Below are 18,167 nucleotides of genomic sequence, written 5' to 3' on the forward strand. Positions count from 1 at the left end.
TAAGATACTTTCAGAGGACTAAGTTATTTAAAATAGATTTCTTGCCTAGGGAAATTTAAAAAATAAATTTAATGGCTTTAAAAACACTAATATCTAGAAAGAAAAAATAATCTCTTACATGGACCTAAAATTTACACACAGACAACTGCCACACAAGAATCAAGCAAACAGCTCACCTTTGGTGCATGCACACAGCCTGTCTGTGCCTGAGCAGTAAATGACAGAAACAAATGTATCCTGGTCTTCAGTGCCCTCCTTTTTGGGAGGCTCCACTTTGGCCAAAATTTCGAAGTTTGAAAGGTCTAATACTTTTACGTATCCTCCCTGAGTGGTTACTACCAGGTGTCCAAGAGTAGAAACGTCAGACTTTTTTTCTCTTTCAATCCCATTCTTAGAAGTCAACTGCATTTCCTCAGCAGGTTCTTCAGAGTCATCCTCTCGATTATCCAGTATGTCTGGTGGAAGCAAAATGAGCGAGGTAATTGTGTCCTGGGGATCTTTGATATGTTGGATTTTCACTGGCTCCTCTTCTAAAGTCACTATTCGAGTGGTATAATTCATCTTATAAAGAACTAAATATCCACCACTAAGATTCCTCTGTTCCGGCTGAATGATCAAAGGAGCCGGTACATCTGCTGGTGACTCATGTTGGATCACACTAATATTTGCACCATTCACTACAGCAAGATTGGATTCCAGATCACCTTTACGTCTATTACATAGTGCAGAGTTTAATTTATTTAAATTATTCAAGGCCTCAACTTGATTTATTGCACTCAATGATTCCACAGAGCATGTCCGCAGTCCGACCAACAAATGAACTCCATCAGCACACGGAGTTATAGAGTCTATACAAAGAGTCTCCTCCTCTGCAAACTTTGGTAGCCTCAAGCACTGCACCAAAGTCCCAGGCTTGGGGAACACAGAGTTCCACTTCTCGGAATCTGGAGAGGTGAGGCTGGCTGCTGCATCTGCAAACTGCTGGATGTAAGTCACAGGCGGGTCCTGTAACAACAACTGCTCCTGGTTATCAAGCTCCATTTCAATAATCTGTGGAACGGTAAAACCATCATCGTGCAAACTTTTACTCATAATATTGTTCATCTGTGAAAAGATTTTTCCTGCTTTCTCATCAGATTCTTTGATACTATAAAGAAGTAAAACAGGTAAAGTCCTCCTGACCAGAGGAGAATTCAGTTCTGAGTTGGTGCAGGATTCATTGTCAGTTGACCCTTGTTCTGATATACTTTCGCCCTGAGTTCTGCTTAAACCATCCAGTGACCTGTGAGAATTACTACTAATGGGTGAGGTAGCAGGAGATTTATATGTTAATAAACCTCCAGCCAATAAACATGGGAAGGGAATGTTGTGTTGTTCCTGGTGCTTTTCCTTTGTCTTTTCACTCTTAGAGTTCGTTAAGCAAGGGTTCGCCCCAAGTTCTTCAAGATCCTTAACCGTGTCTTCAAGCACGTTAGCCACAATCTCCCACTGCAGTTTTTCTGGCTGCTGGAGAATGCTGAGAGCTGTTATATCAAGGCTTACTTCCATGGCTTCCTTCTGTGATGTGTGCCCTTTGTGAAGAAAAATATGGCACATTAGATGCAGCAGCTTTTATTCATATAAATCACAATAATACTTCAGTGAGATTTTTCCTAATTCATTTGGACTCTGCATTAGTAACTACTAGAACGCCAAGTATTTCGTGCCCAGCATAGATCATGAGTTAAAGGCTCTTGCCCTGAAGCCAGACTCAGCTTGATGATCACTGGGACCCACAAGACAGGGGAAGGGAACTAACTACTTACTGCAAGCTGCCCCACTGGCCTTAACCTGTGTGCATGTGCCCTCACATACGTGCATACAGAGAAATTGTAACTGTTTATTTCCAATATTTTAAAAGAAATTTACACAAATGTCAGACAACCCTACATATGAAAACAAAAAAAACAAAAGAGACTACTCAAGAAATTCAAAATTATTTTCTTAAGCAGTAAAGAAGTTGATCCTGAAGGCATGGTAAAGTAAATAAAGAATTAATATATTTAGTCATTGTTTTAAATTGATATTAAAAGAATAAAATTTCTGGACTTTCTTTCTAAACCAAAAATACACGCAATATTATTTGTTTTATAACTTATGCATTCTCTCAAACACCTGAGAAAAATATCAATCTCGGTTCCTTTCTTTTTAATGCTTTAAAATTCAAAGCGCCTTTCTTGCTTCTTGCTCCACAGGACTGTGCTGGCAGTCACACAGAGACAAAAGCCCATCAGAGACAACAGTCAACTTTCCAAAACTCAGATAATCTAATGCTGAACTGAAAATTCTTTCGACCAATTTTGATTTTATTTTTTTAACTTTCCCAACAGTAAGAATCAGTCAGTAACAATGGGGGAGAAAAAAAACACTCTAATGGTAGACAAAAATAAAGAAAAAATAGAACTGCTTGTATAATTAGGTGTGACAATAAACGTCAAGGAAATATTAAATGATGTGGCTATATAAAAACTTAAAGTACAAATAAGCAATGAGCAAGGGATCCGTGGAACACCGCTGAGGTGTCCTAACACTGAACTATAGAGTCCCTCCAACATTCACTTACAGTGTCACCCAGCATTTCCCACCATCTGGGATTATCTTAACTGCACATATTACCAACCGCTCCAACTGAAATATTTTCTGACTGAAGCTGAAGAGGGACCAGTTCATTCCTTCTGTACTCTGTGGCTATATAACAAATGGCCACCTCACTGAATGGCACTGTCTACATCTACTTTCTCAGACTGGAAAAAGTAAGGGATTTTTGTAACTTAATTAAAATACAATATTCCTTGAGACACTTATCTATTGAATGTACTAAATTTAAAAACAGACTTTTTAAAGTTATGACAAAAAATTGTCCAAATAGAATAGTTTTAATCTATGTATGTATTTACTCAGAATAAGTACACAAAGCACAAAAGTTAGCACATAATGTAAATGGTATGCACAATGAAACTGTTTAAGAAGAAATGATAAACTAGGTTGAGTGGCTCACTGCTGTAAATCTAACACGCAAAGACTGAATGAGGATGATTACTCTGAGCAGGAGGCCAGTCTGGGCTATACAGTGAGTTCTAAGACAACTTAAGATACAGTGTGAGACCCTGTTCAAAAAACGCAAATAACTAGAAAAATAAACGTGCAAAAGAAAAACATAGCAAGTGGCTCTATTATTCTACTTCCTCTTACAACCACGGAATGCACATATGGGACACAGGATAATCAATATGAGAAGCTGGCATCTCTAACTCTGTTCCTCCATTTTCAATGTGTTTACAGGGCTCTGGAAGGAACACGGGACTTCATGCATGTCAGGCAACCACTCTGCCACTGAACCACAGTCAGGCCTTAATTCAAAGTTTCTGTCAGACATAAACTAAAGGACACAATTAACTTTTAGGCAATATACATGTAATCAAACTTTCAATCACTCTGGGAAATCCTTCTGTACCTTGCTTTCTTAAGTATCGTCAAAGTCAGTTTCCAACAGTCATACTTCCTGAGCTAAGCAATAAGACATTGTCTTGGCTCTTTTCTAGCCATCAAAGTTCAATTTGTCCTCAACTCTCCTGCTAACCCTTGTTTTCAGCCTTCATGTGAAGTCATGTTTCCTTGATTCACTATATGATTCAGAAAAAAGACTTTCCTCTTTGAAATCAACTAGGAACTTTCAAAACTTATACTCTTCAACGAAAAACACATGCCTCTTTTGTGCACTCACAATTTTGAGGTTAATATTACTTACAATTCTTTTAACTATGACATTCGAATTAATACAAGTCACTTAGAGGAATTCTGAAATGGCATCTAAAGTTTTGGTTTTGTTCTTTTTTTGTTGTTGGTTTTGTTTTGTTTTTTTTTTCATCTAAGGTTTTTAAAACTTTAAAACACTTCAAGATGAGACTACATCTCTCATTACTGTCAGGTTTGGATGTTTACTCTATAACCCTCCAAAAAGTTACTGGTTTAAAAAGTATTGGTTAGAACCTTTATTCTTTACTTCCATGATCGTTTAATTCTATACAAAGACAACACTTCCTTTTAAAATGTAACACATGTACCAACAAGAATAAGAGCCCTGGATAACACCACACACCTTTAATCCCAAAACTCAGAGGACAGAAGCAGAGAACTCTGAGTTCAAGGCTAGCATGATCTATTTAAGTTCCGAGCTAGCCAGAACTACATAATGAGGTCCTGTCTCAAAAGAAAATAATATATGATATATGTCTGCATATTAGAAACTGAAATGAATCCTAAGGCAGTGTAGAAAATCAAACAATCACAGATGAAAAACATACTGGTAAAAGACAAGTAAGAACACAGACCAAATTCAAGTATTATTTGGGAGGTGTCTACAGATCTATCTCTGTGTCGTTCAGGGCCTTTTCATGTGTTTTTGTTTTCCAGAGGTAAGAACTTCAAAACCAAGTGATAAACCAAAGTCAGTGCATCTCTCCTTAGCAGCATCAAAAATAATAAATGACAAATCAGCATTTAGAGAACATTGGCTATTTTACAGTAACTGATTTTTAACTACTACACTACACAAACCCATGCTGCTTCTAGAAATATAAAGTATGTTTCATATCCTTAGCATGTTCATGATGTGATATTATAGTCACAATAACCATCACTGCATAAAAAAATGGGCACTTCTCAGGTACTGTGCACAAGTTTTTAATGCATGTTAAATATTATTTTGCAGTTTGGGAAATAGACTATAATAATAAGTAGACTGGGATTTATACTCTAACATGACATGGCAGAGGCAGATGTCTCAACTAACTATAAGCTTGAAATAAGGTTTACTACACAATCCTGAGGATTCAAGTTCAGATTCCCAGCACCCATGTAAGAGCTAAGCATGGCATCTATTAGTAACTCCGTACTGAGGATCACACAGACCAGAGGAACCCTGCAGCTGTTTGTCTTGACCAGCTAGCCAAGTCAGAGAGACAAGCTCCCAATTTAGTAAGAGACTGTTTCAATGTGCAGTGGCATATGCCTTTAATCCCAACACTTGGGAAATGGGAGGCAGGCGGATCTCTGTGAGTTCAAAGCCAGCTTTGTCTACAGAGTGAGTCCCAGGACAACTGGTTTTATACAGGTTCTTTATACTCAAAGAAGTTGAAACTATAAAACCATAGGCATTGCAGCATCAAGTATATGTTGCCTTGTTTACTCATGAAATACTAAGGTCGGGTTGGGGATTTAGCTCAGTGGTAGAGTGCTTGCCTAGGAAGCGTTAAGGCTCTGGGTTCTGGTCCCCAGCTCGAAAAAAAAAAAAAAAAAAAAAAAAGAAATACTAAGGTCAAAAACCGTTTATAAAACCCTGTCTCAAAAGAGGGTAGAGGAGTCTCATAACTAAGGAGGAAAAATAACATTCAACACATCAACCTCCAGCTCCTCAAGCAATGCACATATGAGCATGATCAAACACATACATGTACCCATAAAGAAAAAATGTAATAAAACCATTTTGAGATGCACTAGCCTTCGCTATGAATGATACTGAAAAATAGGACACATGTAAGCCAGATGTTAACACATATCTATAATCCAACATTGAGGATATTAAGGCAAGAAGAGTATAGCCTAAGGCACAGAACAAGCTCCAGGTGAGCCTGGGCTACCTGATAAACTATGCTGCTTTTACCTTAGTACTGCATGAGTAAACAAGGCAATGTCTACTTGATGTCGCAACACCTACAATTTTACAGCTTCAACTTCACTGAGAATAAAGAACTTTTATTTAAACGTTACTCTTATTTAAAGAGTATAGCATACAAATAAAATAAGCACAATTTTCATTCCCTGGTATTCCCTTTGAATAAAATGGTTGTCATTTAAATTTTAATTATGAGACACAATATTCTAACACTGAATTCAAGATCTCTGATAAACATAAAACTGAAATAGTGTCAGTAAAGACTTCCAGTTTCATTGAGAAACTATGAATTAATTGGTATTAAGATTTATTTTGAACTGTATAAATACAGATATATAAAATATATTATCTAAAGATTTTTTACATACCTGTCACAGAATCTGATCTGGAATGCTCTTCGCTGTCTGAATCCTCCAGTAAATCATCGCTTAAAAGACAAAGTAAGAAATTTAAACTCAAAGAAAAAGAATAGTGAACTTTCCAGGCTCGGGATGTACATCAGCTACAGTGTCGGAGCCTACACGTGTAAGACCTTGGGTTTAATCCCCAGATGGAAAGAAGAGCACACACCACATAAGAAAGCAAAGGCAAGCACAGCATAGCTCATCTCCCTGCTTGAAAGGGGCAGGGCTGAGGATCAGACTATGTTCTGGTCAAGCACTGTGAACACTGCGTAAAGGGCTGGAGAGGGCTCCGTGCTTAAGAGCACCGGTTGCTCTTCAGGAGAAGCCAGGTTCAGTTCCCAGCACCCACATACAAGACGGTTCAATTCTGAGGGTTCTGAATCCCTCTTCTGAAACCTCCATGGGCACCAGACATGCACATGGTACACATACATATATGCAGACAAAATACACCTAAAATAAATAAATAAATGTTAAAAAACATTTAATACAAAACAAAACGGAGTTGTAACTCCAGCCCTGAAATGCAGTGTTTAAAATGCTATTTATAATATAGGTAAAACAATAGTGATATACAAACTGCTAAAAGACATGTGATATAAATCAATTTGATATATAACTGATAAAAAATTATAATTCGTTAAATGAAAGTTTGTGTGGAAGGAAACCTCTAAAATTCTGTAACATTTATAGGTATAGGAAACTGACTAGAAATAATTTATAGCAAGCCAAAGAGTAAAAGAGAATGTTAGCTAGTCAAATCAAACCTGAACTTGTGGTAAAATATTAACAGTTATCGTCGACGAATTCAAGACAATTACTCTAAAACCAAAAACAGTTTTATGAACATATGTGTGTATGTAATGCATTATAAATATATTTACATGAACATTCATTTTTATTGTGGTTTTTTGTGTGTTCAATAGTGAGATCTTTAGGTTAAAAATCACAATTCAGAAGACAGGAGTAAGGACAAGACAGTTCTCCTCTCTGCACAAACCTTTATTCATTATCTCAAATGAAATAGTCAAGCTCTGCACCCTACTGACCAACATAGCACCAGTATTTTTTAATTCTGATACTCTCATTACAAAACTAAATAACACATTTTACAGAAAGAAGAGTAATTTTCCTTCTCTAAAACAATGTACTGTACTAAAATCCAGTGCTTAGATATGTACTAATGCTGTCTTACATATAAATGGTAATCTCTACTTAAGACTGCTGCTAGACCATCAAGCATGCCCCTGCTTTCCTGCTCCTGGAAAGGCTGAGGCAAAAGGACCTTTGCTCAAACTTCCAGGACAGCCAGGGGCCTTGTCCCTAAACTATGCCCAACCCTTCTTAGAAAAAGAAAAGAGCCTAATACAACATTCCAAGGCAATGTTTAAAGTTCTTGAGAGGTTTACCAAGACAATGTTGACAAAGGTTCCATGCCTTGGGGTTTTTGTAAATGGTATTAATAGATAAATGCTGTCAGTTCTGAGTCACATGAGTAGCTTTGTTACTGTTGTTCACTACTGAGCTTCCTGAAAGTTGGGCAACTGCTCTTCCACTTTCACCAGAAACCAACACCAACTCAATATAATTTAAAATAATAAATAGAATGCAAAACAAGCTTAGGATCACCTGCTAATTAGCTTCGAGAATTAGAGGTTTAGAAGACACCTAAAAAACTAAATTGACGGAAAAATACGGTCCATGGGAGCCAGAATAAGCAAATCTAACACAGGAATACATTAGGTTTCAACTACAGAAGAGCTTTAGTATTAACCAAGTACTGCCCAGCTAAACTGAGATAAAAGATAAAATATAGGGTTTTTTTAAAGAAAGAATTCAAAGGTCTTGACATTACGGATCTCACTGGTCTACAGAAACATAATAATCCTAAAATATTTTAGGACAAAAATTATAAGGCATGTAAATTGATCCAATATATGCTTTACAAATGAAGAACACAAATACACATTCCATAACTGGAGAGAGTGGTTACAGGTTGTTGGGGGTTGGTTCTAATGCTCTGAATTAATCTGGCCCCCAAAATTGGGAATCTGCATTTAATGCTGAAGGTCCTTGTCCCCCAACTGGTTTTTGATCGGTCAATAAAGAGCCAAGGGTCAATAGTAGATAGAGCAGGTACACTGAGGCAGGACCTTTAGATTTGCCCAGGCTAGGGACTGGGAGAGAGTGAATGGATACCACCCATGCAGCCGGGGAGGTGGCGCACAGATCAGATTTAGAGCTGCAGAAGAAAATTCATCCAAAATGAAGGTGGGGAGAGAAAGCGGCCCTAGGGAGGGGCTGCCCAGAAGGTAATAGGGCAGCAAAGATAAAACATAGATTTAGAAGGTGTTGAGCCAGGAGCACTGGAGGCAAACGTATGCTAGCTGGGCAGAGGATTAGAACTGCCCAGCCTTTGAGCTGGTCAAAGCATACTAAAATTAACTGGCACGAGTTCATGCGTATCCGTATGCCTGTGTATGTGTGTGTCTATGTGTCTGTGTGTGTTCGTGTATCTTTCACTCACGAATCCAGAGAGCTCCTAGGCCAAGTACAGCGAGCACCAGGAGCCAATTCAGTTTAGCCAAATTACTGCTACAACAGGTTCTCTGTGTTCGTTCATTCTCATTCCTGCCTTTGCCAACTTTTCTACAATAAACATATTTACTCCTGTACTACTCAGCTTTTAGAGGACACAAAATCCTTTAAAAAGTAACAATCATAAAAGATAAATTATAGTCAAGTTACAAAGTTTGGTTAATACTACCTTTGTTTTAAAGCTAATAAAGTGCCATTAATTTATCAATGTCATAGTATCTGCAAAAATGAAATTCAGAACATCTTTGTCAACTCAGCAAAATACACAGAGCCAGGCAGAGTAGTGAATGCCTTATCTCAGCACTTGGGGGCAGAGGTAAGACCACGAGTTCAAAGTCAATCTAGGATAGATATATGAGGGCCTGTCTCAAAAACAGAAATATATATGACAAGTATAGCACCTAGGGAAACATGTTACTTTAGTTAAATTAAATATGCTGTCAAATCCTCATTCAGTAAATTGAGAATTATGTCAAAATTTTATAAAAAATAGTCAAAATTAATTCCTACACAAGTTATATTGTAATAACTTTAAACCCAACTTTTAATCTCAAATTAATTGTTGTTCTTAAAGCTAGTGAAACCCACATTTGATATTTGAAGATTAAACATATTGTATCTTGTACCATACAAAGTCAGAATCATTTCTATTCACTAGTAATCCAACAAGAGTCCCACTACCTCCGGAAGGGACGAGTAATCGAAGTCAAGGATCAAGGATAGAGGACCAAGGCTATATTTTGTTCTGGGTTTTCGTTTGCTTTAAAAAAAAAAAAAAAAGGGTATCAACTCTGTAACGCAGGCTGGCCATTCTCCTGCTTTAACCTTCCAAGTGCTAGATCTGTGTTTTCCATAATGCTGGGCTGTTTCCTTGTCCCTCAGGCTCTTCCCATCTTTTTGGGAGGAGGAGTCTGGGAAGTAAAACCAGAACTATCTGTCCCTGCTGGTCAAATACTCTACAACTGAGTGTATCCTCAGCTTGGAGTCCCACTTGGCCACTTCGTCTTACCATGTATTTCACTTCTGTATACTAATTCAACAAATCTGTCATTAACTATCTAATACTGAGATCTATTTCTGCTGGAAACAACACAAAGTATAAACTTTGTGTGTGTGTGTGTGTGTGTGTGTGTGTGTGTGTGTGTGTATGAAGGGTACATTTATATACATATATGTAAATAAAGGGTACATTTTCCCAAAGAGGAATGTGGTCATCCTAAAAACCTATTTTAATGCAACTTTTTAATCTAAAAATTCAAAATTCAAAACAAAGTTCTAATTAAAGTCAATGTTTAAAATGACAAGCCAATTTCATTATCTTCCACAATTATCCAGTAAATCCTTTAATAAAAATCACAACAATCAAGCATTCTTAGTTCTAGTGCTATCAGCAAATGTGCTAATATTAGAAAAGAGCTACACTGCTTGCCCCTCAAACTCTCACACAGATGTATAGTAACAGAAAATAGCCGTGAAGTTTTCATTTAGTCTGTACCAGATCTCAGGGACAATTCTTTTATCTGCTAGTCAATCTCCACAAGCTATAACCATGATGAACTATACAAACTTCCCAATTTGTATATTGTGAATTATCAACTAAATTTCTTATTTTTCATTTAATAGAATTATGTATTACTTAAATAAAAATACATGTGACCGGGTATAGTAGCACACCCTTTAATCCCAGCAGACCTGAAAAAGAAGCATGAGGATTTCTGTGGATTTGAGGCCAGCCTGGTCTACATAACAAGCACCAGACAAGCCAAGGCTGAATATCAAAATCTTCTCTCAACAGAGGAAGTGAGGTGGGGGACATGAGGAAGTGTAACAGCAATGGCATCAGTAACTGCACATCCAGCAGGTAAAAGGCAGATACTCTCAGCCAAGTCACATTATCAATGGCAGGGGCGTCACGGCGATAGCTGTTATTAATCATCTCACCCTAAGGACTATGCTAAATCCTCAATTCTGTCAATGTGAATAAAGCTGAGCCATCTGAAACTGGCCCAATTCAAAGTCACAAGTGGGCATTCTTAGGAAACAAGAGGGTTTCCTGGGCTCTGCACTCCCAACTCCTATAGATCAGATACAGCCACAAGGGCCAAGACTCTATCCGTGAAGCTAAGGGGAGCGAGTGCCTCAAGCTGTATGCAGGTTGCATCCTGCAGTTCTGAGTTGTAGAGAGAGACAGCCGCAATCTCAAAGCCAGTGCAGGTACATACTGTCTAACCAAAACAAAAACCAACCAGACATGCCTCCCTCACTCCTACTGCTACACTATTCCATAATTCCATCATCTTGCTTCATCTAAAGTCATCTGCTACTCAGGGACACTCACTGCCAGAACTTGAGGAGCAATGGAAGGCAAGTCAGACTCATTCTTATTCTGTGGAACTAGGAGGTAAAAGATAAAATTACAAACTAACCCACTGCTTTAATGCCAATATTTTAACTTTCTTTTCTTGTTTTATTTCTGTTATGCCTTTGTTTAGATACTGAAGACAGAACCAAGAACCTCTACATACATACACTCGAACAGTGAGTTACGATGCCTAGATGTTAGTTTTTAATGTGGCAATGGCTTTCTAAAGACTACAATTTACTTTTTCAAGACTTACACAGTTTATATAGTTTGACACAGTATTGCACAGAAATGGATTTTACAGAACAGCTTCAGAACTTTGTAATAAATAATTTGACAAATGTTATTTTAGCCTGTCCAATCTGACTGCTAGTGTTTGCTACCTGTTTGGCATTTTTTTCTCATTATCCTATATTTATCCTTAGACACTTGTCAGTATTTTTACCAATTACTGTCTATCTTAGTTATATAACAAAAGAAAATATAATACAGAGAAAAAGTGATTTAACACTCTGTGGCATTTCCTTTTGTGTGTTCTATTTTTTGATCTTTTGAGACAAAATCCTTACTTTATGTTCCTGACTGCCATTGAACTCATAAAAGTCCTACTGCTCCAACTATCAGATCCAACTAGTATTGTAGGATGATGTCATTAGGCAGGTGAAGGCAGGTGCAAGACAGAATGAAGCCTGTCACTGGACAAGAAGGAAGGATGGGTGGGAGAAAAGTTTTAGAGGAGGAAGAGACTGGAGCGAGAGGAGAAGAGAAGGAGCTGAGAGAACATCGAGGCAGATGTTAAGATTCCTCTCTGCACATTTACAATTTGTTATGAAAACTCTTTTTTTTTCTTTTTTCTTTTTTCTTTTTTTTCGGAGCTGGGGACCGAACTGAGGGCCTTGCACTTGCTAGGCAAGTGCTCTACCACTGAGCTAAATCCCCAACCCCTGTTATGAAAACTCTTAAGGGATGGATGTATATAGGATTCTGTATGTCTAGAAGAGCAAGCTGTATCTTTTTAGGTGGGTAATTACACCTTAGCAATTGGATGAGAGGTTATGGTGCTGTGTGTTCTTTCATGTGGCGATTTAATTGAGTTCAAGAGAATGTGTGGTGGCTGGACACTGGGCCACCATGGAATTGGGATGTATATTCTGACATGGTGCCAACCTGCCTTGGGAACTAGATGGGTAGATCGCTGCCAGGCTCAGGGAATAGCCATCTAGCCATTGGCAGTGTGATGCGGGATGGAACTAAGCGGGTGAGACACTTTGGTGACTGAGATGAGAATATCCAACAGATACCATGTGGCACTACAGTGCTGGATCTAGTACAGAATTAAAGAGAAGCCTTAATTTTACTACAAAATAGTCTGTGGTAATCTGAATGAAAGTTTCTGAATTTCATACAACCTTTAGACTTCCAGCTAAACATCTATTTTCTACTCTCTAACTTGATTTTTTTGCTATGTCATTAACTGAGTTAAGAAAACGCAATTTGGAAAAATGAAACATGTACCACCAGAAATACTACTTTAAAAAAAAAAGGAAAAGCCCTCGTACCTGTCTCCTTCCAGTTTTGGTATATCTGAGCAACTAGAAGAATCTTCCAGCCATGCCAAAGTAGGTCTCCTTGAATCAACTCCTGAACTTGGATCTCCTGATAGGATCAACTGTTGCACAATTGCTGGGTCATAGGCATTAATCTCAAACTTCAAGTGCACCTTCATGAGTTTGGAGACGTCCCATATGCAGATCTTCCCACGTTTGGTCGCAGCAGCTAGAAACTGTGGACAGCTCCCAGACCCAAAGCAAGATATTCTGTCAGCTCCATCTGCAGAAGGGAGCTGCGCAGGACTGGTTGCCAGTGTGACTGACAAGGGCACATTCTGGGTGTGCTCGCCCTTCACAAAGGGGCAGTTGGGAGAGTGTCTCTCGTGTTCAGACCTTTACAGGGTGAAACGGGGAAGGTTACTGAAGAGCAAAGCAGAAGCTAGAACAATGCCTGTTTTATACACACATTTAAAGTCTTACTCTTACATTTTTGTACAGGGGATGGGGAGGGTGGGAATGGCAGGTCTAAGTCCTGGAATGGAATCCATGGCTTTGAGTATGTTGAACAAGTACTTCACAAGTACTTCACTACTCAGCTGTATTGCAACCCCTCAACTAAACTTAGCTTTACGTGATTACTCAATCTCTTTTGACCATTCACAGTGTTCGCACTGTCCATATTATAGGCATTGATTGTTAGCAGAGGCACTCACTTTTATTGAATACACTGTAGAATCAGTACTATAATGCAAATCATGATAAACCATTCGCCCGATTTCCTAACTCTTTTATATCTCCTTTCTGTTTTCTGTTGTTGGTTTCATTGTATATTTTCCTTCTTATAATTTCAAAGTAATACTTAAAGACAGGATCCTGCTACCAAAGAATTCCCTTACTAATGGCAAAGAAAAAGAAAATTTTACTCATAAAGCATGCTGTTTTTCAGAAGAGACATATTTCTTTTGAAACACCACTTGCAGTTTACTATCATGACATCCTTGGTAATATATAATGCACAGATATCCTTCATAAATCCTTCTGCATGTTACCATCAAACACATATTTGAGCAACATTCTCTCCCAGCTAAGTTCTAGAATATTTTTCCCCATTCTATCTTCCCTTAACTGAGTTTTAATTTTTTGATTAGACATTTGAAGCCACATGTGACGGTGCAAAATAAAACTAAAAGCCAACTTTAGTTATACCTAATCCTAACAATCTTTTATCACCTTCAAATAAAATTCATAGGATCTTAACTAGTATAGTTCTAAAATATTTTTAGTAGTTTGTGGGGAAAAACGACTTTTATTACTTTTTATTATTATTTTTATTACTTCATTTTAAATCATCAGTAGCACTGAGCCACTATGTAACAGTTTTTGTAAAACAAGAACATACAGAATGTTACAACAGCAAAAAATATAAACCACTAAAGAATATAAACTTGGGGCTGGAGAGATGGCTCAGTGATTAAGAGCACTGGATGCTCTTCCACAGGTCCTGAATTCAATTTCCAGCACCCACATGGTGGCTCACAACCATCTGTAATGGGATCTGATGCCCTCTTCTGGAGTGTCTGAAAAGAGCTATAGTGTACTCATATACATAAAATAAATGAATAAAATTTAAAGTATATATAAAGTTCTTCTAATTCTCCACTCTTCATCTGTCATGAATTTGTCACATTCTTTTGGCTATAGCAATTTTCTTTTTAAAGAAAAACATAGTACAATATGTAGCTTTGAATGGCATCAAACGCACGAGAGATCCACCTGCCTCTGCATCTCAGAAGCCACTGCACTCTTGGTGAGCATTTAAAATCTTTCCAGTTTTTCACTGTGATGGCCAATCTTGTCACAAAGCCAAGCATAGAAAAAGATTTAGCTCCTTAGAGTAGAGAGGTAAATACAGCAATGACGGACGATAGAGGATACCCATTTTGTTTGCTGGCTAGCTGGCTGGCTGGCTGGCTTGTTTTTGAGACAGGGTTCTCTGTGTAACAAACCCTAGCTGGACTAGACTCACTTTGTTGACCAGGCTGACCTTGAACTCACAAAAGAGTCACCTGCCTCTGCCTCCAAAGTGCTGGGATTAAAGGTGTGGTTTACCATACCCAGCAAGAATATCCATTTTTATTTCTTGAAGAAGTAAATCTCCCTACTAAATAACTCTTTCAATTCACAAGCAAAAAAGCAAGGCCCTCTTTTCCCCTTAAACTGCCCCTTTTCCCTTTTAATTAAAAGATTTGGAAAGCACCCATGCTCAGCAACCCAGCTTCTATCCACGAAGACAGAGCAGTATACTCTATACTCAGAATATCAGACTCTCAAATTCTTGAATATCCCATATTCTGGTAAATGCCCAAACCCTCAGCATGTCAAGAAAAGATGGGTACTTACCTGCCCAAACTGAAATTCTGACTCTGCCTCCCCAACACAAAAAAAGTTAAGAATACAGGTGCTGTCAAAGCTGTCCATTGTGATTTATACTCACAATCCCAGAACTAAGGAAGCTAAGGAAAAATAGCTGACATAAGTTGGAGGCCAGCCTGGGTTACACAGTGAGTTGATGTGCAACCTAGGCTCATTTTAAGCCTTGATTCCATCTTTAAAAGAGAAAAGAAACGGTGTGGTAGCATGTTCCTCTGAACCCAGAATACAGTGGTAGGAGTATCAAGGATTTGATGCCAGGAAGGACATGGTGGCACACAAGTCAGTACTAGAGAGGTAGAGAAGCAGAGAAGGCAGGAGGATCTTTTTAAATTCCAAGCCAGCTTGGTCTATACAGTGAATTCAAGGTCAGCCAGAGCTACACAGTGAGTTCCTAAATTAAAAAAAAAACAAAAAAAACAAACTTCAGCTGCATACTGAATTCCAGACAAGCCCAGGCTACATCAGACCCTATAGCAAATACTTAGAAGTGTGTGCACTGGGGTGAGAAATTTAGCTAATAGTAGTTAATACTGGCTAGCTGCTCTCACAGAAAATCACAGTGTTTTCCCTGCATTCACAGCAAGCAGCTCAAACCACATCCAGGGATCGATCCTATGTTCTTTTCTGGCCTTTGAGGGTATCCTTATAGGGTAGTACATTTTAGTACATTAGTACAATAGATAGTACATTCTATAATATTGTGCAATTTTTCAAGTGTAGATTAAATCTTTTTTTTTTTTTTTTTTTTGGTTTGGGTTTGCTCACTGCATTCATGTCAACTAATAAACATGAAACTTCAATCCAATTTTAGTACAAACTGTGACATCTGAAAACTAAAACCTGCTTCTACTACTTACTGGACATGCACACTTGATAAACGAAAAAAAAGGCCTCATAGTAGGCTCGGGTATTATTATATATCTTATGTTAATCAACTAATAAAATGTTGAATACTATAATTCACAGGCTGAAGATGCCCTCTAAAAGGTTACTTGAAATTGCAACTGTGCACCGTGAACACTTCCATGCCTGCACTCTCTGCCGGCTCTGCTTGTGGCCAGAACCACACTGCTCTAGCAGTGCTGTGGCTGGGACCACAGAGCCTCTGCTCTGAGAAGAGCCTACCTTTTAGCACTTTCTGTATGCAGACTTTGGGAAAACCTTATGGCAGAATATAGAACGAATTCCCTCATTCTCTTAAGACACTGACAATAACACATACCAAAGAGGAAAGATTACATCAGAATCAAAATTTAGAAGTACTATGGTACCAAGTTAGCCTACTATGCCTAGAAAACTCCAGACTCACCAAGGCTCATCCGTGGGTTCCCAACAAACAAGGCATACACTGCAAGTAAAACACATGGCTCTGTCATCTCCAGAGGAAGCAGGCTGCAAAATTAGGTTAAAATAAAGGAGAAAGGAGAAAGGAAAGAGGGAGAAAAGGAAAAGGAGAAAAGAGAGAAAGGAGGGGAAAGGAAGTAGGCAGGTACGGAGAGGAGAGGGGGAAGGGAAGAAAAGAGAAAAAAGAAGATTCAATCATTAAAATGGCTTTTCAAGAAAAACTCTTTTCAAGAAAAGTTCCCAATTCTAAGTATAATTTTCCAAGGGGGGAAAAATGTATGGTATTATTCCATTCATATGCAAATAAGTGTTCAATAAATTTTCAGGCAAGCCACAGCAACACAGTGAGGCCCTGAATAGAAAGTAAATATATAAACCAACACAAAGGAACACGTAATAAATAGATGTGGTGTCTCACTGCATGTTTCTGGCTGGGCTGCAACTCGTGGACCACACCAGGCCCAAGTGCTAGTGTTTCAGGTACATCAGCACTTTCTGCCTTGCAGAATGACTCTTACCACATTATCTCAGAAATCAACTACCAGATTATACAAGGTTAAATATGTGAAAATAACACATATTTAAATAAATTTCTCAAAAATTACATTTAAAGAACATATCAATTTCATAGCAAAAAGAGCAAATGTCTTAATGTGAAAGATTAAGTATTAAATAACCCAATAATTCTATGTCCCTTACATTCACAATGCAGGACACAGGACTAGCACCTATATAATAAAGTCTGGAGCACATGAAACTCACAAGCATGCATACGAACAAGTAATATGACATAGCTAGGTCGCATTAATGATAGTTTTTACCTGGTGATAAAATCCAGCTTGAGCCATGGGATCCGGCTGTGCCCACCTATAGCCAACGTGAGGCCATGAAGTGAAAGTCTCCCTTCTGTTAGCTTCACTATACATCAATGCCCTAAAAGTAAAGAAACTATGAAATTGGAGGACCCAAACTGAAATATCTACTAAAAATGGGAATGATTATGTTCAAATATTTACTTTCAACTAAAAATGATTGTTTTGTAAGTTCTCCAACTGTAAAGAAACAGAAAATCTGACTAGTGACTCCAGAAATCAAATTAATTCCACAGGCAGGGTCCATTACCTAATGATCAGGGAGCAGGAAAGGAAGAGACTGGCCACAAGTTGGCTAAGTGGGCGTGTCTGATATACTGTCGAAACATTTGCGTACTGCTTTTTTTTTTTTTTTTTTTTTTTTTTTTTTTTGGGCTGGGACCGAACCCAGGGCCTTTTAGGCAAGCGCTCTACCACTGAGCTAAATCCCCAACCCACTGCTTTTTTATTTTTTTTTCTTTTCTTTTTTCCTGTTTTGTTTTGTTTTTTTTTAAACTAGAAATCGAGGGGGAATGGTTGTTCTTTCTCTAGGAAAATCTTCCTCAGGGGCTCTGCAGCTCTAGCAAACTTTAGTTTATATTTTCCCTTAGTTTACTTTAGCTTAGGTTTGATTGAGACGGTGTTTCAACCGTGCAGCCCAACTGTCCTGGAACTCGCTCTGTAGAATAAGCTGGCTTAAATCTCACAGCCCCCGCTCCCTCCTGGGAGTAAAGGTGTGCACGGCTAAGGTCAGTGTATTCTGAAAACTGTACTGCAGCTCTAACCACGGCACTCAGGAGCCTGAGGCAAAATAACATGAGCTGAAAGACAGCCTAACAAGACAATCTGGAAGGTAAAACAAGGAAATCTTCACATGATCAGAGTAAAATGCTTTCCTTCAAAGCCATGTCA

At 38.2% G+C, this 18,167-nt stretch overlaps 1 protein-coding gene across 3 annotated transcripts in view; it reads right to left on the reverse strand.

Annotated features, from left to right (window-relative positions):
- The window catches only part of Birc6 (baculoviral IAP repeat containing 6), a 191,750-nt gene that overhangs the window by 135,762 nt on the left and 37,821 nt on the right, over positions 1 to 18,167 (reverse strand). For all 3 annotated transcript variants that reach the window (XM_032908919.1, XM_032908918.1, XM_032908920.1), the window contains exons 5-9: positions 17,226 to 17,337; positions 16,370 to 16,452; positions 12,637 to 13,020; positions 6,082 to 6,140; positions 177 to 1,571 (exon numbers count right to left, since the gene is read on the reverse strand). In XM_032908919.1, coding sequence (XP_032764810.1) covers positions 177 to 1,571; positions 6,082 to 6,140; positions 12,637 to 13,020; positions 16,370 to 16,452; positions 17,226 to 17,337 — 2,033 coding nt within the window. The remainder of the gene's footprint in view (positions 1 to 176; positions 1,572 to 6,081; positions 6,141 to 12,636; positions 13,021 to 16,369; positions 16,453 to 17,225; positions 17,338 to 18,167) is intronic.

Source organism: Rattus rattus, chromosome 7, assembly GCF_011064425.1.
Source record: "Rattus rattus isolate New Zealand chromosome 7, Rrattus_CSIRO_v1, whole genome shotgun sequence".
Classification (NCBI taxonomy): Eukaryota; Metazoa; Chordata; class Mammalia; order Rodentia; family Muridae; genus Rattus; species Rattus rattus.